At 36.2% G+C, this 22,958-nt stretch overlaps 2 protein-coding genes and 1 pseudogene across 2 annotated transcripts; all 3 read right to left on the bottom strand.

The window, feature by feature from the left end:
• Positions 1-218: 218 nt before the first annotated feature.
• LOC126702911 (uncharacterized) lies at positions 219-1,349 on the bottom strand. The gene has a single exon (XM_050401771.1). The coding sequence runs from the start codon at positions 1,347-1,349 to the stop codon at positions 219-221; it is 1,131 nt and encodes a 376-aa protein (XP_050257728.1).
• A 2,479-nt stretch (positions 1,350-3,828) lies between these two features.
• LOC126704466 (2-alkenal reductase (NADP(+)-dependent)-like) lies at positions 3,829-7,257 on the bottom strand. The gene is made up of 5 exons (XM_050403506.1): positions 6,904-7,257; positions 5,954-6,131; positions 5,585-5,751; positions 5,232-5,314; positions 3,829-4,548 (listed from the first exon to the last, which is right to left on the bottom strand). Exons 1-5 carry the CDS (start codon positions 7,138-7,140, stop codon positions 4,170-4,172), a joined length of 1,044 nt encoding a protein of 347 aa, XP_050259463.1. The 5' UTR covers positions 7,141-7,257; the 3' UTR covers positions 3,829-4,169.
• A 9,220-nt stretch (positions 7,258-16,477) lies between these two features.
• Positions 16,478-22,738, bottom strand: LOC126704470 (2-alkenal reductase (NADP(+)-dependent)-like; annotated as a pseudogene).
• Between the last annotated feature and the right edge of the window lie 220 nt (positions 22,739-22,958).

Raw genomic sequence — 22,958 nt, 5'->3', positions numbered from 1 at the left:
TCTACGCCGGGCACTTCGTACGGGTTCCACGCGAAAACATCTACATTCTGCAAAAGGAACAACAACATCTCCACCCTTTCTTGGTCATTCATGCTTGTGCCTATCTGAAAATACTTGTCAGTATCTGGAAGAATCCTAACCTTCAATACCTCTTCGGCCACGTCCGGCCCCGCTTCCCCTCGGGGCCTCTGTAATTGCTATGAAGTCTCTTTATCGGCCTACTCAACTTGTCCGGGTTGTTCACTTTTCCATGTGGCAGCGGTGATAAGGCACTGCCTCGCCACTTGTTGGTTCCCCCTCACCTCGGCAATTCCATGCTCGGTAGGAAATTTAACTTTCATGTGGAGGGTGGATGGGACAGCCTCCATGGCGTGAATCCACGGCCTCCCCAAGATTGCGGTGTACGGCGAGAATGATCGGACTACTATAAAGGTAACTATAACCCCCTTGCCTTCCATATCCACCGGGAGAGAGATTTGTCCCTCGGGAATTACGACTCTCCCATCAAATGAGACCAGCGGCGTGTCATACTTCGCCAAATCTTGGGTCCTTAATCCGAGCCCTTCGAAGAGGTCTGGGTACATGACGTCAGCCCCGTTCCCCTGATCAATCATTACCCTCTTCACCAGGAACTCGCCTATCCGGGCCGTGACCACCAAAGCGTCGTCATGTGGTTGGACCGTTCCCTCCAAATCGTCTTCCCCGAACGATATGTTAAGCTGTCCAACTTTCTTCTTCTTCTCGGCTGATCCTCCTCCCGTGCAAGCCACTGTCAATACCCTTTTTGTTGCTGCTGTTCCTTTTGGTGCAACGTGGATGACTTCGATTACCCCCAGTGGAGGCAGGAGGGGGTTCCTTTTTTGTTGGACGCCCCGTTCGGCTTTTTGGTGAGTGGCGTCTGCAATGAACTCTTTCAGGTACCCTGCCTTTACCAGCTGCCCGAGGTGATCCTTTAGTACCCGACACTGCTCGGTGGTGTGCCCCTTGTCTCTGTAGTAGGTGCAATACAGGTTTTGGTTCCTCCGAGATGGGTCGCCCCCCATTTTGTTTGGCCATCTGAAAAATGACTCGTTCTTGATCCGCTCCAAGATTTTGTGTACGGGCTCCTTAAATGCCACATTTACCCCTTCGATATGTACCTCTGGTTCTTGCATTCTGAAGTCTTTCTTTGGTTTTGTCGGCAAAACGCCTTGCCGAGATCTCCCAATTAATGGGGCTTTCCTCCTACTCTGCAGCCGGTCGTCCTCCAGGCGTTTGTACTCCTCTATGCGCCTCATCAATTGCCTCATATCCTCGAGGGGTCTTTTCGTCAACGACTCCCGTAACTTAGAGTCTTCGGGGAGCCCCATCCTGAAGGTGCTCGCCGCAATTTTCTCATTCCCTCCACCAATCTCGTTGTAGAGTTCCCAGTATCGGCTAGCATAACTCCGAAGGGTTTCCTCGACCCTCATCTTCATGGAAAGTAGCGCGTCTACCGGCTGTTGCACTCGGCTACATGTCACAAATCTACTGCCGAATTCTTGAATCAGCTCGGCAAAGCAGTGTATGGAGCCCTTCCGTAACCCATTAAACCATCTCAGGGCCGTTGAGCCGAGGCTAGAGGGGAATACTTTACACATCAGTGCATCATTGTGCGCATGCAAAGACATTATGTGGATGTAGTGACTGACATGCTCCACGGGGTCTGTCCTCCCCTCATAGGAATTGAATGGTGGTCGCGTGAATCTGCTCGGCATGGGGGCCCGTTCAATCTCATCGGAGAATGGAGACCGGGCTGCCATCCGCAAGGCTCTGCTCATGGCGTCCATTGCGGCGTTGTGGTGCCGCCGCTCCTCTGGCGACTCTGATCCTCGGTCATCATATCCATGCGATCGGGAACGGTCCCGTCGATGACGCGTCTCCCAGGAGTGTCGATGTGACTCTTGAGAGCGTGATCGGTCTCGGTATTGTTGCGTAATAGATCGGCTGGAACCCTCCTCGCCCCGGTTTCTCCTTGGTTGGGGGTTGCGGTTCCTTTCGTGGCGTCGACCCCTTGCTTCCAGCTCCAAGTCCATTACCAATCTGCGTAACCGCTCTAGCTCTCGGTCTCTATCATCATATTGCCGATGTGCTGAGACGCCTGAAATCGTCCGGTGTGTCTGGGCCGATCCTTCTCCCAATCCGGACCTTTCCTCTCCTCTTGGATGCTCCCTATCCTCCCACCGTTTCTGCCTTCTCTCCCTCCACGTCGATCCCCGAGAAGATCCTATGGAATTGCTCGGAGCATGCCCTCCTGAACGCTCCTCAGACATTTCCCTTGTTTGAGTCTCAATCGAACCACAGCTTCGTAGGAGAGCCCCACGGTGGGCGCCAATTGTAAGAACCAAGTACGAGACTGTTGGGCCTTAAATTACTTGGGCTCACAACTTATTTGTAGTGGGTTTGAGGATTTCCTACTTTGGGTCGTTCTCGGCAGAGAGACTCAAAGCAACACTCTTTATTCTTTCTCACTTGATTGTTTTCTCTCAATTTTTCTGAACCCCTTCTTCTCCCCAATTTCTTCTATTTATAGCCAAGGTTAGTGGGGAGATTATGATTACAGCCACCGTTAGTGCTACTAAGGGTCCAATATTATCTGGTTAAAGTGGATGTTTAGGTGAGAGGGCGGTGCAGCATTTATGACCTTGGAACTTGGTTCCTGCTTGATGGATTATGTTCGGCAACTCAGTTTCCCGTGCATATCATGAGTTTCCCGTGCATGTCATGACTTTCCCGGACACAGCCAATTCATTTGCCCGGGAAAGTTAAACTGATCGTTTGTTGGAACTCAGCCCCCAAAACTTGTTTTCACGTTAAGGCAGTTTCAAGAAGGACGTAGGGTAACTGGACCTTTCCGCTGGGCCTGCATCCAAAACCGGTATGGGCCTGGGCCCAAGACCTGTATGGGCTTTGGGGTCTCGGTGCCGTACAGATTCAATCATACATTGTATGAATGTAGTATGTACCATTGTGTCAGATTACCATCCTACTCTAACATATGGAAGGTTTTTTTTTAGGGTCAAGATCAGGTTAGTTTGTTGGGTTGTGGCTAGTGCTTATGGAGAATAATTATTTCCTATATATATATAGGATGAAAATAAAGAGAAATTGTCCATTGCTTAATAAATGCCAACATATGCGTGTATGTACTTTTTACATCTCTTGAATTTAAAATCATTTACAATTGTACTAAAAATTAATGGAAATACTGCTTGGTTATGGCATTCTTCTCCGTTCAATCTGTGAGGTTAAATTCGGGGTTGAATTCCTTGAATTCCTTCAACTTACATTTAAAGGGAAAAAATAAGGAGGTCTTGGCCAAGGAACTTGAGAACCATGTTCTTCATTCTTCCTTGCAGCTACAACACTGATAAAATCATAGCTTCAGCTATCACCATAGTAAAACAGACATGAATAGTCATTTGAATCATCACATGGTGGGTTGGATGAAGTTTCTTCCAAACTGATTTGGAGGTAAACTCTATCCAATGAAAGAAAAGCCTCATATCTTATATCTCAATAATATGTCATGTTAGCTAAATCCTAAATGAATAAGAAATTGCAGAAATTATCCTTTTCTGTTTAAGGCCCATAAGAAGAAGAAGCATGCTTGGTAAACTTCAAGCAGAAGAAAATGAATCTTTCAACCACTCGTCTGGAACTCAAAACAAGGGATGACTTAGAGAGAGAGAGAGAGAGAGAGAGGACCTAAATTAAGGAGATCATCAGAACTCCATATGTTTATATGAACCTGAAGATATATGACCACATATAAGGCTTAAGCAAAAGGCATAAGCATCTACTTAGAGATATGGAACAACCTGAATGATGCTAATTCTTACTCAATGACAACGGTAAGCCAAATGCGTTGTCTTCTCCTCTTTACATCAATAAACATAAAAGTTACGGGGACAAAGACACCAAAGCATTTAATGCCACACCACAAATTCTCTTCCTTTCCATCTATTCAAAGGAGTATACACTCATCACATACAGGATTTACACAACACTATTATTCTTTTGAACCCAATAAGCCATTTGAGCCAACTTCAAACACTTCTTTGCAACCTAGAAGGCACTGCACACAAGTAATACTATGCAGATAACTCAGTCCAACAACAGTAGAAGCAGATACAAAACACAAGGCAGAATTATTCACGAGCAATTACAACTACTTGTTTTCCGATGTTGCGACCACTAAAGAGTCCAACCAAGGCAGCTGGACCACTCTCAAGGCCTTCAGCTATGTCTTCTACGTATGCTATCTTCCCCTCTTTGATGTAAGGCAGCACAGTGTCTAAGAACTTGGGATAAAGGTGATAGTAATCGCGAACTGTAAATCCTGTCATATGGATGCGTTTGTATATGAGACACATCAAATTTTTTATGCCTTCTGGTTGATCAAGATTATACTGTGAGATCATCCCACATACAGCAATGCGACCATGGACTCTCATGTTTAGGAGCACTGCATCAAGTGTTTCACCCCCAACATTCTCAAAGTAAATATCAATGCCCTCTGGGAAATACCTGAGGATGGACACAAACCAATAATGTGTTTCAAAGATCAAAATACTGATGTATGTTTCAAAGAATGAAGATAATATCACCAAGGCTCTAATGGATGGGTATCAATTACAGATTGATAGTTTTTTATTAGACAGATACTAGATAATTTTTAAATGTTGGTCACTATATTTCATATTCACAAACTAAAATCAGGTTTGTGGGCAGCACAAAGAAAAACCATGTCAAATGAGCAAGATTATCTGTACCAAACATTTTAAAATATAAGTCATCTAAATCACTAGATTCACTTCATTGCCTACATCACAAAGAATTGATAGTGATTCCATCATGATGAATAGCTATTAAAAAGATTGAGGACCAACTACCACAATTAATGTTACAAAATAAAATGACGTACTTGAAACCCTTCCATCTTTCTTTATTTTCACTTGCTTGATACTTCTATATTTAAGCCTTAGACCATACACCAAGGATTAACCCAACCTTAAAGCTGCTACGGGCAAGGCCTAGAAGTTTCAATAAGCCAGTTGTTGATAATATATGTGGTGTCATATCAAGTAATGGCCCTTCCAGTTTGTTAAAATAATGCTAAAAAAGAACAACCTAATCTGCCAAGGAAACTGTATTTGCTTCAAGCTTCAGATTACAATTTTAAACTCCTATTATGCAAATGACATACTGACCTTTTCAAAGCAGCATCCAAGTCATGCTCTTCCTTATAATTGAAAGCATCATCAAATCCAAACTTATTTTTCAATAGATCAACCTAAAGTCATCACAGAAGAAAGTTGAGTTTTTCATACTTAAAAATAGTTTTTTTATTTTATTTTATTTTTTTTATGTGAATGGTACATTCATCCCACCAGCCACACTCCACAATCACAGAAGGAGAAAAGGAATGTTTTTAGGAAAGGTTTGTGGGGAAGGAAGATTCCATACTGTCCAAATTACTCACTGTGGAATTCAGATAAAGAGCAGCTTGTAGATAAAGAAGGGCCAGTGAGTACTAAAAAGTATATATCCAAATAGAATATACCTTTTCTTTACTTCCAGCACTTCCAACTACATAACAACCCAACAATTTTGCAAATTGTCCAACAAGCTGGCCAACAGCACCGGATGCGGCTGAAACGAAGACATATTCTCCTTTCTTAGGGGAACAAACTTCATGGAAACCAGCATAGGCGGTCATACCAGGCATACCTTTTTTAAAATGAAAAGGCAAAGTTAGAAGATTAGTGCACATTTACAGGGATAATTGATCAAGATGTCCACAAAATCAAAGGAGATCTTAAATTAATGAAACTACTCTTTGAGACATGCATATCAAAAGGGTATGTAGCATAATCACCTTTGTCTAAATCTCAAGTCAATCCAAACTTTATAGAATAAGCAAACAACATACCAAGAAGTCCTGTATAGTAGGAAAGGGGTACATCACTGTGAGTGATCTTTCTGAGGCCTTCGGTTGCTGTGATTAGGCTATACTCTTCCCATCTAGCAGACCCCCAAACTAAGTCACCTGCCTTGAAGTCTGGATGCCCAGAATCCAAAACTTTAGCCACTCCATACCCATTTATCGGCTGCAAGTTTTCACAAAGAAAAGTTCACAACTGCAAGCTCAAACTTGTACACAACATAATTTTTAACAAGCAGTCACTCATGCGCATGTATATATATACATATATGTATGTATGTATGTATATCATTAATCTCTTTTAGTCGTACAAGGAGTTAGTTAATCTTTTAGTAGTATCTAAAATGTTTAACAAGGTTATTCTTCTTCAAGCATTCTGCTTTCTTTCTTTTCTGTCATTCACCTCCACGAGTACCAAAAACATTCTCTGCATTCATCGTCAACTATATCTTATGATTTTATTTACCAATAAAAGATTCTTTATTGTGATTCCAACTACACATATTCTAATACCATTAATTTCTAAATTAAATTTCCAAATTGAACAATTTTCCATGAATCACGATGAACAATCTATATCTCTCATCATTTCATTTGCAAAAAAAAAAAAAGAAAAAAGATTCTTAATTGAGATTCCGCTACACACATTCTATTGTATTTTAATTTCTACACCCAATTGCGAAATTGAACAATTACCTAATTTTTCAACCATGAATCACCATGGACAATATATAAATTCTTAAGTTGGAACCCAAGATTTCCAATTCCCAAATAGGAAAAGACAAAGAACTCAAAATACCATCTTGCTATACTATCATATTATGGGCAATCTCCAAATTTGAAAGAACCCCACTTCAAATTAGTCAAAAACAGTAAAAATTATTAGAACCCCATATCCCATATAGTAATTTTATGGGGAACCAAACAGAAAAACTTACAGAACCAGGGGTGTAATTGGAGAATCCATTAGGAACAACTCGTTGCATCAGGATACGCATGACAGGGTCACAGGACAAGTAGAGATTCTTCAAAAGAACACCATTGGAACCCTCTGGAACCTTCAATTTTATGGTACTTGTGGTCAAGTACATGTCTGATTCCTTGGGAAAACCAGTGAAATAGTCCTTGAATATCACTTGCTTGTTGCTCACTTCCTCTCCAACAACACTCGCCATTGCCACTATCTCAAACTGCAATCACTCTCTCTTTTTGTTTTTGTGTGGGTGTGTGTGACATTCGTGAGGAAGATATGAATTTGGGAAAATGATTAGGTAGTCCGAAGCATCAGCCTATTTCTCCCTCTCACATGAACGTGCAACCTATTATGAATTTAATTAATAAGATTTATTATTTATGTGAGAGGTAAAAATACGTATTTATAGAATTTCGAATTACATAATAATTTTCCATTAATTTGTACTAGGACTACGTGTAATTGGTTACGTGGCAAGATGTTACTGTATTCGTACCATTGTTAATTACGTTACTGATGATTATTGGGTGAGAGTCAGCAGTGACGATTCACGTTGGGGGACTTTAGGAAAATGTCAGTGATATAAAAAATTTCATAATTATTGTCACAATTTGCTACTTGATAAATTGTGAATGGTGAAAGTCAAATAGTAGGTCTATGCATTCCCTACTCATAATTCGCGGCATGATAAATTGTGATAAAATTTGTAAAAATTTTTATGTCCGGGACTTTACTATGATGAAAACTGAACTTTCCTAGTCCTCCCAAGTCAATGTTGTTTATGTAAGAATCTTTTCAGACCAGAAGTACAATATATATATATATATATTTTAATCTTAATCCTGTCATTTTTAAAGAAACAAGAAATTAAGGCTAGTTTGTTATGATTATTTAAATAATAATTTTTAGTATTTAAATAATGTATTTTTATATATATTTTTTATTTATACATAGTTTCAAAAAATACAAATAATATTGTTAGAATAACATTACTAAATGGACCCTAAATAATTGTTTTATTGTTAATTATACCACATCTAAAATTGTAAATGACATTTTAAGGTATTAAAGTAATAAATGTATCAATTTGATACTACTTAGATATGAAACTGATCAGAGACGGACCCACTATTTGAAAATTTTAAATAGTATATAGGATGACTCATATTATAGAGTTTGAGTGTGAAATTGTTATAATCGGCCCTCTCAAATTTTTGGATTGGTCCATATAGCGTAAAAGAAACTAATCACTTGAGCCTTTCTTTGGGTCCATGGACCCTCCATAGTCCAAATACAGCACAACAAAAAATCCTCAAATCACCAATATCATAATTCAATAATTCATAATAAAAAAAAAATCTCATAGAAAAAAAAATTCCTTTACGAGGGTTACAACAATTTATATGACTTTTTAAATATATTTATAAATTATGGAAAAGTGAATTACAATATTTAATTTTTTTTTCAAAAGATAATATGCAAAATTTTTTTAGAAGCCAATATTGATGATATAGCATTGCCAACTCTTAATATTAATATCCCAATTTTTTAAAACTATTGAACAAAATTTTGAAAAACTTCATTAGTGTGATTTTCAATTGCATCCAAAAGTATGAGATTATCATATTGATGAGTTGGTCGACGTGATAAAAATCAACATATTAATTCCAATTAACCAAAATCGGAGATCCAAAGTCCTCTTCTTCTTCTAAAAAGGTTAGAATATCATGTTGTAAATTTCAACTTTTTGGTTCATATTATTTCCTTCTTGACTTAAATATTTAGGTAATAAAGTGCTTTGCCCCACCCCCCCCACCCCCGTCGAAGGTTCAAATCCTGGTTCCGTCCCTGAAACTGATATATAATTAAATTAGTTTACACTACCCTGCTTAGATATGAAACTGATATACAGTTAAATTAGGTGTGTTGAAATATTAAAATGGCAAGTTGAGTTTTTCTAAAACTGTCAAAACCTGATCCAATCCATCTATATATATGTATACGTATATACAATCTTTTTAAAATATTTTTCTCATATTAAATTTAATTATTTTTTAAAACTCTTTGATTTACAAATGTTAATATGAAAAATACACGTTTTTTTTTTTCTTTCAATTTTTCAAAATATTCGTAAATATATATCGTTACATGGATGTTGTTCTTATAGCCCCCCCCCCTTTTTTTTTTCTTTTTCTTTTTTTTGTAGAAAATGGTTAGAATTTGCTTATAGGTTGATACATATGTACTTATTTATTTATTTATTTATTTTATGCAAAATAGAATTTCTACTCTAGCCTAATCTAAGTGTATATGTGTGTGAAGCTCTCTCCTAGAGACTTGAACCCTAGTCCTTACTCCTCACAAGTATTTATACTTGTAAAATGACCACCGCACCAAGGATGCACGGTGAATTACATATGTACTTTGACCTATGAGAAAATTGGTCAATTATTATGATATTTTCAATGGTTTATAGGATTTGGAGGAAATAAAACTTTTTTAAATTTAAATGTAAGTTGTAAAATAGATTTAAAGTTTAATATACAACACATGCTAAAATTAACTTGCTTAACCCACCTAATTTGCAGAATTGAAATAATCAAATTTTTAATGACTGCTCCATTTTTGGATGTTGGTGGGACAATGGTTTAGAAAGTTTTGCCTTGTAGTTATTGCAACCATGGCATAGCAAATTAGTTGAAAATGACAACTAAGCGTGCGTTTGGATTGGGCATTTTGCCCAATTTGCACGTTTTGCATTTTTTTAGTGAGTCTTATAGGTACTGTTTACTTTTCCACCAAACTCAGCAAAACAAAGATTTATAGGAAAATTTAGGACCCACCGCATTATTCACACCTTTAAAAATTATTTTACTACAGTGTTTTCAGCAATAAGTTTTCAGTTTTCAACAAATAAGCAATATCCAAACACACCCCAAACTTTTCTTAATCCTGTCCTTTTTAAAGGAAACTGAAAAAGTAAATAAATGTTTTATTGTTAATTATAATACACATCTAAAACTGTAAATGAAATTTTAAGGTTACCTTATCAATTTGATTTCACATTTATTAATGGTATTAATTTTTCTTAGCAGAATTAAGGTTATTAATTTAGTTTGCCAAAATTTTCAAAACTAGGCATTAACTGGCACTTTGTGAGGGTGCTTTATATTTCTTTTTCTTTTTTTTGGGTAAGGATTTAAAATTTAAATATTAAAGATTTTATTCATACTATAGTTAATTTATATAGATAACTGAAACCGTAAATCATGGCTATATATTAAAATAATTTACTATAAAACATTAATTATTTCCATTTGTAAAATTTTTATAAATGGAATTTTAAATTTATTACCTCTTAGGGTAACAGAAATTTTGACTATTAAAAAAAAAACAATATAAATTACTGATAGCTTGATTTTTAAAGGGAGTATCAATGTAAAACTAATATTTAATTAAATTATAACTTATAAATAAAATAAACAAAAAATATGTATTATTCTCTTTTTCAGAAAGCTTAAATGGTAGTATTGTTGAAGTATTATACTACTATCAAATTTTTTTTCTATTATTATTATTATTATTATTTTGAGAAAGTTTTCTGTGCATAATTGAATCATAATAGCAAATTAGTCCATTAAATTATATATGATTACCATTTTTCTTAGAAGAAAATTATATATAATTACCTAGAAGGTAAAATAAAGCAAATTTACATGAAGAGACATTAAAAGTGGAAAAAGGAGGACAATGAAATGAAATTTTGTGCCACCCTACCTCTACCTTCCAAAACAAATAATAAAACCAAAATAAATGAAAGTTTGAGTAGAACTAAGTATTAGTATTGTCTGACATTTTTCTTTTATATAGATACAATAAAATTTCAATTTATAGTATTCACTCCATGATGATTCTTCATTATCATTGAGCTAAGATATCAACCAATATTTTATATAGGTGGGGTAAATTTGAACGTTGAATCTTTTATTTGATGACAATAGACTTTATCAGTTATGTTAACGGAACTCACATCTACTTAGAGATATGGGACAACCCAAATGATGCTAATAATTTTTGCTTATTGACAACAGTAAGTCAATTTCAAGTGTCTTCTCCTCTTCACAACATTAAAACAAAAGACACAAGGGCAAATACCCCAAAGCATTTTCTGCAACGCCACAAAATCTCTTTCCTTCTATCTATTCCAAGGAGATTACACTCATCACAAACAGGAATTACAATCAATCATCAATATTTATATATAAAAGCAAAAATCTCATGTGGAAAAGTATGAAGTTCTGCCAAGTGGAACCTTCCTTTGGAATAGTCTTTCTATCTTCCACATTAAAATTTATCAATAAGTGCATTCAGCCAAAACAAAAAACAAAAAACTCTATCTTTAAGTGAGACGTTATCTGTCAAGTGGCACCTTCCTTTGGAATAGTCTCTCCATCTTCCACATTAAACTCTATCAATAAGTGCATTCAGCCAAAACAAAAAACAAAAAACTCTATCATTAAGTGAAACATTACTAATCCACTTCTGTTTTCCCTTCATGTCTGTAACGCCCCAAAATCATAAATAATAAAAATCTATTCAATCAAAATAATCCATAAAAAATATTAAATAAGTGCAACCAACAACCAAAAATTTCATCACAATTATCAGAGCTCTAATCCCATCAAAGATAAAATATCCTTAAAATAATTTTCCAATACAATATTTAATACCATAAAAATAATAATGAAATCCTCAGTTTCACAATATAATTTGTAACTGTTGTCTTCCAAGAACCACTACTCCAATGATCTCTTTAATGTATCTGTAAGGGGGAATAAAAGGGGGTGAGATAACTCAATAAGTGGAATTCACTAACATTGGGGTGTGGAAACAAACCTTTTAAATGAATATTCCATACAAAAAAGTTAAAAGTTGCAAATCTAATTGTACTTTAACATCAAATATTTCATATAAAAATATCATTATATTGTGAGCCATCATAATGGACCAATGCCATCATGTAAACAATTTTCCTAGGCTTTTTTCATGGTCAACATTTATGCCCCGTTGACAGGATTGTGCTATCCCTTTTTAGGACTGGAACCTCCTTTTCATCCCTTTTCTTAAGGATGGCTCCTTTGGAACCTAAAGGTGCACTTCCTTGCTAAGGAGCTCCCTCTTCGGATTCTTAATGGTACACTCCCTTGCTAAGGAGCTATCAAATGTGCACTGTCCCATTTTCTAAGACTGTCCTTTGCTAAGGACTAGTTACAATATGATTGTCCCTTACTAAGGACTAAATACAACACTGAGCTTTTAATAATGACTTACTATAGAATTCAAAACAAATTTCAAGATGCTCACAACAAATAATCCAGTCATAATACTCAAAAATACAAAGATTTCTCCACACATACAAATTTAAATAAGTTTAGGTTGTCCCACAAGTTTTTCATATAACAAATAGTTAATGTTTCCATACAATGTGCACATCAAACATTTATAGGATATCAATATATTTATAGAATATCAACATTTCTTTGATATAAGGATAATTTGATAATCGAAATTGTTTTGGGAAAATCCCCAAAAGTTAGTAAACACCAGTTACCTCTAATTTGCAAAAATGAAATCAATCACCCTTGAGTCACAATAAATTAGTAGAATTAAAAGCTAGCAACACCAAAAATAGGTCATCAATACTAGGGATGGCAATTTTTGCCCGACCCGCGGGTATCCGGCCCGGTCCGACCCTAATGGGTCGGGTTTTACCCGGTCTGATTAGAAATAGGGTCGGGTTCGGGTTTTATTAAAAAAATTCGAGACCCGACCCGAAACCCGGCCCGGATAAAAACCCGGTACTGTATATTACAAAAATACCCCTCCTATATATATACCCCTATACTCTAACCCTAAATCTAATCTCTCATTTCTTCTGTTCTTCAGCACCAACTCAAAGTCAGAACCCACGCCTCCCTCCCTCCCTCAATCCTCACCCTCACTCCGACTATGCTTACAATAGCCAACTCTCTCACCGCCGGTCCAACTCTAGCCACCGTCCCAAGCTCTCTGTCAGTGTCACCGGTCCCAAGCGCTCTAATATATCTCAACTCCGTTTCATCCTTGCCGTCGCCGATCTCACACTATCGAACAGTCCTCTGCCCCTCTCATCTCATCTTCCTCGCCCATGGCCACAAGCGAGACACGGCCTCACTCCACCTCGTTCTCCAAATTTTTTTTTTCTGGGTTCAGTTCGCCTCAATCGTGTGAGTTTGTGTTTGTATTTGTGTTTGTGTTTATGATTTCTGAAAGGGAAAAATGAAAATCATCGTTCTCCATTTTTATTTTTTTCTGGGTTCAGTTTGCCTCAATTGTGTGAGTTTGTGTTTGTGTTTATGATTTCTGAAAGGGAAAAATGAAAATCATAGATCTGAAATTTGTGTTTGGTTTGTAATTTTGAAAGTGAAAATCATAGATCTGATTAGGCCAAAGAGGATTCTTTAAAAATGAGTTTAAAACTATATTCTATAAATTTTATTATTTACTCATCTCCATAATTTATATTTTGTGTACTAAAAAGAAAAAAATGCGCAGAGAAATGGGCAATGGCCATTCAAATTTTTCTTTTTGGTTGGGCTGCGGATTGGGCCCAAATCTAGTCGGGCTTAACGGGGCCCGCAGGGCCCGCGAGACCCGGCGGAGGCGGGTCCGGGCCCCGGGAAAAAAACCCGGTTAGTAAACGGGCCGGGTTCGGGCTTCGGGCCAAGACCCGCAGGTTGGGTCCGGGTATGAAAAAACCCGGCCCGAACCCGACCTGTTGCCATCCCTAATCAATACACAAATTTCCCACTTAAAACTCTGTTTTCACACTCAAATAGTTTTATCTATCAATATTAAAGCCTATGGAAATGTTAGATTCTTTGAGATACACTTCAGCTGTGTTAGATTTTTGGGCTTACAGATATTTCTGCATAATTAGATTTTTGGCTCTGCCTAATTAGATTTTTGGCTTAAAAATATTGCTGCCCAATAAGATTTTTTCCCATTAATTTAATCATAGATATTCATGAAACTCCAATATAGTTGAATCTTGAATGATGGATATCTGATCAATCTAATATATAGTTGAAGCTAATATTATATCTTAATTTTATCAATCCCTTAGCTAGCCCTTTATTCCCCTGATGCTGCTAGATTAATGATAAAGCTAGACAAGTTTTTGAACATTGGCAGGTGCTTGAATGACAAATTGTGAACTTAGATAGATGGTGCAATAATATAGTAAGCCATAAGCAGCTTTTTCTCATTAGCATGGTGACAAACTAATTTCCTAAGTCCAAACCTAACCACCTATGATCTGTGCAGCACAAAGACTAATATACATAAACATTCTCTATCTTAGGTGTGTGAGATATCAATAGCCCTTAAGCTATATAGACACTTGCTAGGTATCACATAAATAAAAGAACCCAAGAATTGAGGAGGGCTGACCTGATTCTCCCACACACGACCGCAGAGAAGACTGAAAACAAGAAGATTGCTTAGTGCCACTAAAAGAGGGGAGATCTCCTATTTATATATATACACACATATAACTCAGATAAAAGGCAAGGGTTCTTTTTTTTTATTATTTATTTATTTATTTTTAACTTATCAAGGCCCATATATTTACCTATGACATCTCACTTGGGCCTCTTATACCACAATAATTATTTGATTTAAATATCTTAGACCCAAATCAATTAAATCCATTTAATTGTGGGCTTCCTTTTTAATTTATGTATAAGAAAGAAATAAGTAATAAAATAATGGGGTGTTACAATGTCTTATAGCATACCTGGTGCAATTACACAATAACATAAACCCATGTCTCCTTTCACCTCTTGCTATTCTCTTACTTGTGTCTCTTCTCTTTCCCATACATTTGGTCATGTCGTGCATGTGGTTTTGTCTCAACCTTAAGAAATGAGTGCAGAAGATGAAAAGCCCTTAAATCCACCACACGGACATGCTCTCCACGCTTACAAAACTTATCTTTCACTCTCAAGCTTTGTTAATTTCTTCTCTCTTTGGATACTGTAAGTGCTTCACTCGTGCCTATTTTTTCTTTAATTTTTAATGTATTTAATCTGATGGTATGCCAAATTGTGAGAAGCATAGATGGAGTTCTAGAATTATATAAATATTATATTATTGTTGTTTAAGCGTGTGTCTTTGCCTCCTTGGCTTCATTTGTGTAGTGATGTTTGTCTCTCCAATTCTTATTGTTTTTATACTAAAGGTTTATTTTTGGTTTTATATGTTTTTGGGTGTGTCTAATAAAAAACCAAAAAAAATCACTATTTCAAATGTTTGACATGAAAACAAACTTCTTTTACAGATTAGAAGCCCCAATTTGGTCTTTAAATGCTTCTTTAGCAACTTGAGAAAAATGCTATGGCTATGGCTTAGTGAAATAGCGGATGAAAACCAACGTCAAGATCATTGAAACTAGGTAGTTTTTTTTTTTTTTTTTTTGCTCATATAATTCAAATTCTTCAATTTTTTAGACATAATTTTTTGTAGTTTTATTGTTTGATCGTAACTTCATAAGGTTAAAGTATGTTTTTATGTATAGCTTCAATTGCTATTGATTTTATGATTTGACTATAGAAGAAAAAAAATCCTTTGCTTGGCTGATGAGGAAGTTTGAGGAATAAGAATTGAAGCTTTTTCCTTTTTCTATTGTGTATTCCTTATGGTATTGATCAACCAAATTGGACATATAATTGTAAACAATTAAAATTTATTAGATTTTAAAACTATATTTTCTTTCATATTCCCCTATATTTCTCATATAGAATAATGAGAAACTTGTGAAATTTATATAAGAAGATACTAATTTTAATCATTCATTTGCCCAAATATTTACATAGAAAGTAACACCTGGGCCTTCTACCTCAATGATCTGTTAGATTCTACCAGCATATGTTCTTAAACCAAAATGAAGGGCAGTATGTATCAAAAGCGTATGGCTTGGAAGCATATAAATAATACACATGTTTGAGACACATACCTTATTTTGAAGAGTTCTTATCTCTAGTGTGGCACTTGAGGAAGTCTTAAAATTATGAACCGAACAAAATAAAGAGTTCATATCTTTTAAATTTTAATTAGTTTTTATCTCTAATATGACACTTGAGGAAGTCCGAAAACAAATGATAACAAGTCGTTCATTGCAGCATTGAGTTGTAAAGGGAGAGCAATTTGAATTTGGAGAAAGCAAAACTAACAATGATTGTCTATGCTATTAATTTTGAAATTGAGATATGCTGTAAGATATATCATCTTAGAGGGAGATTTAGGTTATGTTATTGACAAGTTTTGATCTAAGGAGGAAGATAATTCACGGTTGGGAGCAATGGTAGAGGCAACAATATTAAGAATAAATATTATGCATAGTCATAAAGATAATTTTATATAAAAAGATATAGTTTTTAATAAAATATTTTAAAGTAAATTTATACTGTACCCGTGCATCGCATGAGATATCAGCTAGTTACCTACAATGCTTTTATTCTTTTCAACCCAATAAACCATTTGGATTGTGCCAACCCTCAAAATACATGCTTTGCAAGCAACACTAGGAAGACACTGCACATTAGTAGAGACTAAAGTAGAGGATGAATTATTCTCGAGCTACTACAACTACTTGTTTCCCTATGTTGCGACCCTTAAAGAGTCCAACCAGGGCAGCTGGACCACTTTCAAGGCCTTCAGCAATGTCTTCCATATACACTATCTTCCCCTCTTTGATATAATGCATCACAGTTTCTAAGAACTTAGGATAGAGGTGATGGAAATCGTGAAATGAAAATCCTTTAACATGGATGCGCTTGAACATGATGTGCATCATATTTTTTATGCCTTTGGGTTGATCAAGATTATACTGTGAGATCATTCCACATACAGCTACACGACCATGGGTTCTCATGTTTAGGAGCACTGCATCAAGTGTTTCACCCCCAACATTATCAAAGTAGATATCGATTCCCTCTGGGAAATGCCTGATGATGGACAAAAACCAAAATCAAGGAAATATTGTGTAAGGCTTGGATATGAAAATTTAATGTATATATTAATTATTTTTATTTTTATTTTTTATTTTTTGGGTGGAGCTAGGGGAGCTCTTTTTTAGATTAAGTAAAAAATTTCACAGTCATACACAATTGAATCTGCGAGCTCCTAATTTCCTTTTCTTTATCAAATAAATTTCTTAATGTTGGTCACAATATATCATATCTCAGAGGCATTTGTATTCAAATTATGCAAATGACATACTGTACTTGTATGGAATAAACCCGAAATCCCAACCTATGAGAAACAAAAAAAATAGAGAAAAGACATGCCAAAGAAAACAATCACTCGCATAAGACAATATTTATGTGGTTCGGCAATTTGCCTACATCCATGGAGTTGCAGGGATTTCACTATTATCAGGGAAAAAATACAAAATGCGGCTACAGTGTTTTAAATCTCTTAAGAATGACAACAACCAAACCCTAATCACCAAAAACGGTTTCTATATCCTACGCATAGGATTCACAACGGTTTCTAAGCCTCAGTAAATCTCCCATTAAAAACCACGCAACATTATTCAGGTCAGGTCGTCAACCGGATCAAACACAACTAGACTCCACAAGCCCAACAAATCTTCCACTTGGAGACTAGTTCAATCACCAACATCCACCGCAATCCTCCAAAAACAATCCCTCATCCCTGTAACTCATCCTCCTATCCTCAAGCTAGAAGGTCAACTGAAGCTGTGCAGCTTCAACTTCAGCTTCTCAATAGTGACACCCTTAGTCAACATGTCTACAGGGTTCTTAGATCCACAAATCTTCTCAAGTATTACCATCTTATCTTCATTAAGGTAACGGATAAAGTGATATTTTGTCTGTATATGTTTCGACTTTGAATGAAAAGCAGAATTTTTGGCAAGAAAGATTGCACTCTGACTATCACTGTGTAGATAAGAATTGTCAAAAGACTTAACATAGCAATAGTGATCAGCTTCACATCTCTTGAACCCAATTCTATGCATAAAATTGTCAAATTCTTGTACCACTGTCGATGAGCTTGTTTTAGGCCATACAAGCTCTTTCTCAGTTTGCAAACTAGATTCTCTTGTCCCTAAACAATGAACCCTTCTGGCTAAATCATGTAAAGGTCTTCCTCCAAGTCACCATGAAGAAATGCCGTCTTCACATCTAACTGCTCAAGATGTAAATTTTCTACAGCCATCATTCCTAGTACCAGTCTAATTGTTGACATCTTCACAATTGGAGTAAATATCTCTGTGTAGTCAATGCCCTCCTTCTGTTGGAACCCTTTAACAACTAATCTGGCCTTGTAACGTTTGCTACCATCATGCTCGTTCTTTATTCTGTATACCCACTTGTTGTGCAAAGCCTTCTTTCCTACTGGCAATTCGGTCAGTTCCCATGTCTGATTCCCCAATAAGGAATCCATCTCATCCTTCATGGCTAACACCCACTTGCTTGAATTCTTATCTTGCAAGGCTTCATCATAACATTCTGGCTCACCACCATTAGTCAACAGGAGATAATTTAGAGTGGGTGAATAACGCTGTGGAGGTCTAATGTTCCTAGAAGATCTGCGGACTTTAGCTACAGGTGTACTCAAATCTACCTGTGAATTTACATTCTCCTTATCTTCTTCACCCCTTTTCTGGACAGTACTTTTCAGTCAATTCATCTAAGTTGACAAACTCAAATTTCTTTTGATCTATCTCTATAACATCTGACACTACAGTTGACTTGTCCTTGTATATAACCTGTTCATTAAATATCACATTTCTACCTCTGATGATTTTCCTGTTTTATTCATCCCAAAACCTATAGCCAAATTTCTCATCACCATAGCCAATGAAAAAATATATTTTAGACTTTGCATCAAATTTACTACAAGTATCAGAATCAATATGAACATAAGAAATACAACAAAAAACTTTTAAATGTAAAAACTTTACCTCTTTACCGTTTCAAACCTCCTCAGGACGTTTGAACTCCATAGGAACTGATGGTCCTTGGTTTATTAGGTAAGCTGCAATGCCAACAGCATCAGCCCAAAAAGTTTTTGGTAGTCCAACATGCAGCCTCATACTCTTAGCACGCTCATTGAGAGTTCTATTCATGTGCTTAGCCACACCATTCTGCTGTGGTGTCCTAGGAATGGTCTTCTCCATCCTAATTCCTTGTGTAGCACAATACTCACTGAACCCTCCATCTATGTACTCTCTTCCATTATCTGACCTCAAACATTTTATTTTCAAACATGTTCCTGTCTCAACTATGGCCTTCCACTTTTTAAAAGTTTCAAATACATTAGATTTATTTTTCAAAAAATAAACTCATACCTTTCTGCTTGAGTCATCAATAAAAGTGATGTAGTACCTTGAACTTCTAAGGGGTGCAACCGGAGAAGGCCCCACAAATCAGCGTGTACTAATTCCAAATTTTCAGCCTTCGGTGTCTTGCTAGTTTTCAAGAAGCTCACATTTTTCTGCTTTCCTAAGATGCAACTTTCATACATGTCAAAATCAATGGACTTCAATTCTGGTAGGTTTCCTTTTAACAGCAGCATATTCATCCCTTTCTCATTCATGTGACCAAGTCTGCGGTACCATAGGCTTGTATCAGTACTTGCATCAACAACTGCAATTGTGTCTTTGGAACTTGAGGTCATATATAGAGTACCAGTCTTTTTTCCACGAGCCAATACCCTAGCTCCCTTTGTAACCTTGCAAGTACCACCAATAAATAGTATTGCATGTCCTTCATCATCAAGTTGTCCAACAGAAATTAGATTCCTCCTTAGGTTAGGAATATGTCGAATCTTCTCCAGTAACCAAACAGATCCATTGGGCAACAATATCCGGACATCTCCCATACCTATAACATCCAAGGCTGACCCATCAGCCAAATACACCTTACCAAAATTACCTGCAACATAATTCTATATGATTTCTTAGTGTGGAGTGGTATGAAACGAAGCTCTTGAGTCTAAAACTCAATCATCAAGTGGATTGTCTACTAAAAAAAGTAATGCATCTTATACCTCTTCTATTACAGCATTTGCAGAATCATCTTCATTCTTTTTCTTAGGACTTTTGCATTGCCTCCTAAAGTGACCTGTTTTTCCACAGTTCTAGCATTGTACTTGTTGGCCTGATCTAGATTTACTTCTGTTCCGATTAGAATTTCTGGATTTTGATCTGCCCCAATTTGAATTTCTGTCATTACCTCTACCACTTGTCTCAAGGTTTAGGGCAGAACCAGATCTTGAGGTTTCGCATGCATCTCTTCTGTGAATCTCCTCAATCAGAATTAAATCTCGTATATCATTGTACTTGAGCTTTTCCTTTCTTGTAAAATTGGTTACTACCATCCTCATTACCTCCAAACTGTTTGGCAAAGAAGTCAAAACAATCAATGCACAGTTCTCATCATCAAAATCAATTTTTACAGGCAACAATTGATTTGTGATAGTGTTAAATTCGTTCAGATGTTGTGCTACTGATGCATTCTCTATCATCTTCAAATTAAACAGTTTCTTCATCAGATGCACCTTGTTGTTTGCTGACGGCTTTTCATACATACCGGACAAAGCCTTCATTGGATTTGTTTTGGTCTTCTCCTTTACAACATTGTGTACAACAAACCTAGACAAAGTTAACCTGATAACTCCCAGTACCTGTCTGTCAAGAAGAGCCCATTCCTCAACCTTCATAGTCTCAGGTGTTGTCCCCAAAAGAGGTAGATGCAATTTCCTCCCATAGAGATAATCTTCAATCTGCATCCTCCAATATGCGAAGTCTGTGATATCAAACTTTTCTATTCCAGACGCCTTTCTTGCTTCCTTTGCCATTGCTTCCACTCAAACCTAACCCTAGGCTCTGATACTAGTTTTGGGGAATAAACCCAAAATTTCCAACCTGTGAGAAACAAAAAAAAACAAAAAAAAAAAAAAAAAAAAAAAAAAAAGAAAGAAAGAAAGAGAAAAGACACGCCAAAGAAAACAATCACACGTACAAGACAATATTTACGTGGTTTGGCAATTTGCCTATGTCCACGGAGTTGCAGGGATTTCACTATTATCAGAGAAAAAAATACAAAGTGCGGCTACAGTGTTTTCAATATCTCAAGAACGACAACAACCAAACCCTAATCATCGAAAACGGTTTCTATATCCACAACAGAAGAAATATAAGTTTTTCATACTTAAAAAAGAAAAAAAAAAATCATGTGAATTTAAAGTCCATCCCACCAGGTGCCATTCACAAACAATGAAGCAGCATTCAAATAAAGAAATAGTGGTGAACTAAAAAGTACATATATCCTAATATAATATACCTTTTCTTTACTTCCAGCACTTCCAACAAGATAACAACCAAACAATTTTGCAAATTGTCCAACAAGTTGACCAACTGCACCAGATGCTACTGAAACGAAGACATATTCTCCTTTGTTAGGAGAACAAACTTCATGGAAACCAGCATAAGCAATCATACCAGGCATACCTATTTTTTAAACAAAAGAAAAAAGTCAGAAGATTCAAACTCATTTATAGGGAAAATTGACATGATGCGCCCCCACACACAATCACAAGAATCCTTAAATTAATTATGAAACTACTCTTGGAGACACGCATACATCAAAAGGGAATTAGTATAATATAATGATCTTCTGTTAAATGCAAATCTATTCAAAACTTATAGAATGAGTAAAGAACTTATACCAAGAAGGCCTGTATAGTAGTAAAGGGATACATTGCTATGCTTTATCTTTTTTAAGCTTTTAGTTTCCGTGATTACACTATACTCTTCCCATCTTGTAATAGGTCCCCAAACTAAGTCACCTACCTTGAAGTCTGGGTGCCTAGAATCCAAAACTTTAGCTACTCCATAACCGATTAGTGGCTGCAAGTTTTTACCAACAGAATTTTACAATTGCAAGGTCAATATAGTATACAACATCAATTTAAACATGAAAGCATTCATGCATATGTATAAAATTCTGTCTCAATAATCTCTTTTTATCCTACAAACAATTAGTTAATCTATTAGTAATCTCTAAAATGTTTAACAAGGATATTCCTCTTCAAGAATTTTGCTTTCTTTCTTTTCTGTCATTTAAGGATACTCTGCATTTCTCTTTCTCCTTCATAAACATTTTTTTGCCAGTAAAAGATTCTACCATCTTTTTGAATTTCTAAAATCCAATTGTCAAATTGAACGACTCTCTTAACTTTTCAAACATAAATCACCATGAACAACATAAAACTCTTAACTTGGAACCCAAGATTTCCAATTTCAATTATGAAGGAAAAAGAATTCAAAATGTCATCTTGCTATGCTATCATATTATGGGCACTCTCCAAATTTGAAACAACCCCACTTCAAATTAGTCTAAAACAATAATAATTATCAGAACCCCGTATCCCATATGGTAATTTTCTGGGGAACTAAACACAAAAACTCACAGAGCTAGGTGTGTAATTGGAGAGCCCATTAGGAACAACTCGCTACATTAGGATACGCATATAAGGGTCACAGGACAAGTACAAATTCTTCAAAAGAACAGCATTGGAGCCCTTTGGAACCTTCAATTTTATGGTACTTGTGGTCACATACATGTCTGATTCCTTGGGAAAACCAGTGAAATAGTCCTTGAATATCACTTGCTTCTTGCTCACTTCCTCTCCAACGACACTCGCCATTGCCACTATTACAAACAACAATCTCTCTCTCTCTCTCTCTCTTCGTTTGTGTGGTTTACATTTGTGTAGAACATGTGAGGTTGTAATTGTACTTTGCAGTACACTACACACCAATGACACCTTCCTAGTACTACGTGTAATTGCTTGCGTGGCAAGACGTTATTGTGCATGCCATTATATATGCAAAAATTCTAAGACTACGTATAAACTACAACTCTTGCCACAACTTTTTATGTGACA

This window comes from Quercus robur, chromosome 10 (genome assembly GCF_932294415.1).
Source record: "Quercus robur chromosome 10, dhQueRobu3.1, whole genome shotgun sequence".
Lineage (NCBI taxonomy): Eukaryota > Viridiplantae > Streptophyta > Magnoliopsida > Fagales > Fagaceae > Quercus > Quercus robur.
Note: the sequence above shows the minus strand (reverse complement) of the source record. Positions and strands in the feature narration are given on the sequence as shown.

What these genes read in the sequence shown, in the direction of transcription:
- LOC126704466 (XM_050403506.1), bottom strand. Translation starts at nt 7,140, where the DNA reads ATGGCGAGTGTTGTTGGAGAGGAAGTGAGCAACAAGCAAGTGATATTC. An exon ending in CCAATTACACCCCTGGTTCT is followed by an intron (nt 6,132 to 6,903) that starts GTAAGTTTTTCT and finishes GAAAACTTGCAG; the next exon opens with CCGATAAATGGGTATGGAGT. An exon ending in TTGGATGCTGCTTTGAAAAG is followed by an intron (nt 4,549 to 5,231) that starts GTCAGTATGTCA and finishes GTCCATCCTCAG; the next exon opens with GTATTTCCCAGAGGGCATTG.
- LOC126702911 (XM_050401771.1), bottom strand. Translation starts at nt 1,349, where the DNA reads ATGGGGCTCCCCGAAGACTCTAAGTTACGGGAGTCGTTGACGAAAAGA.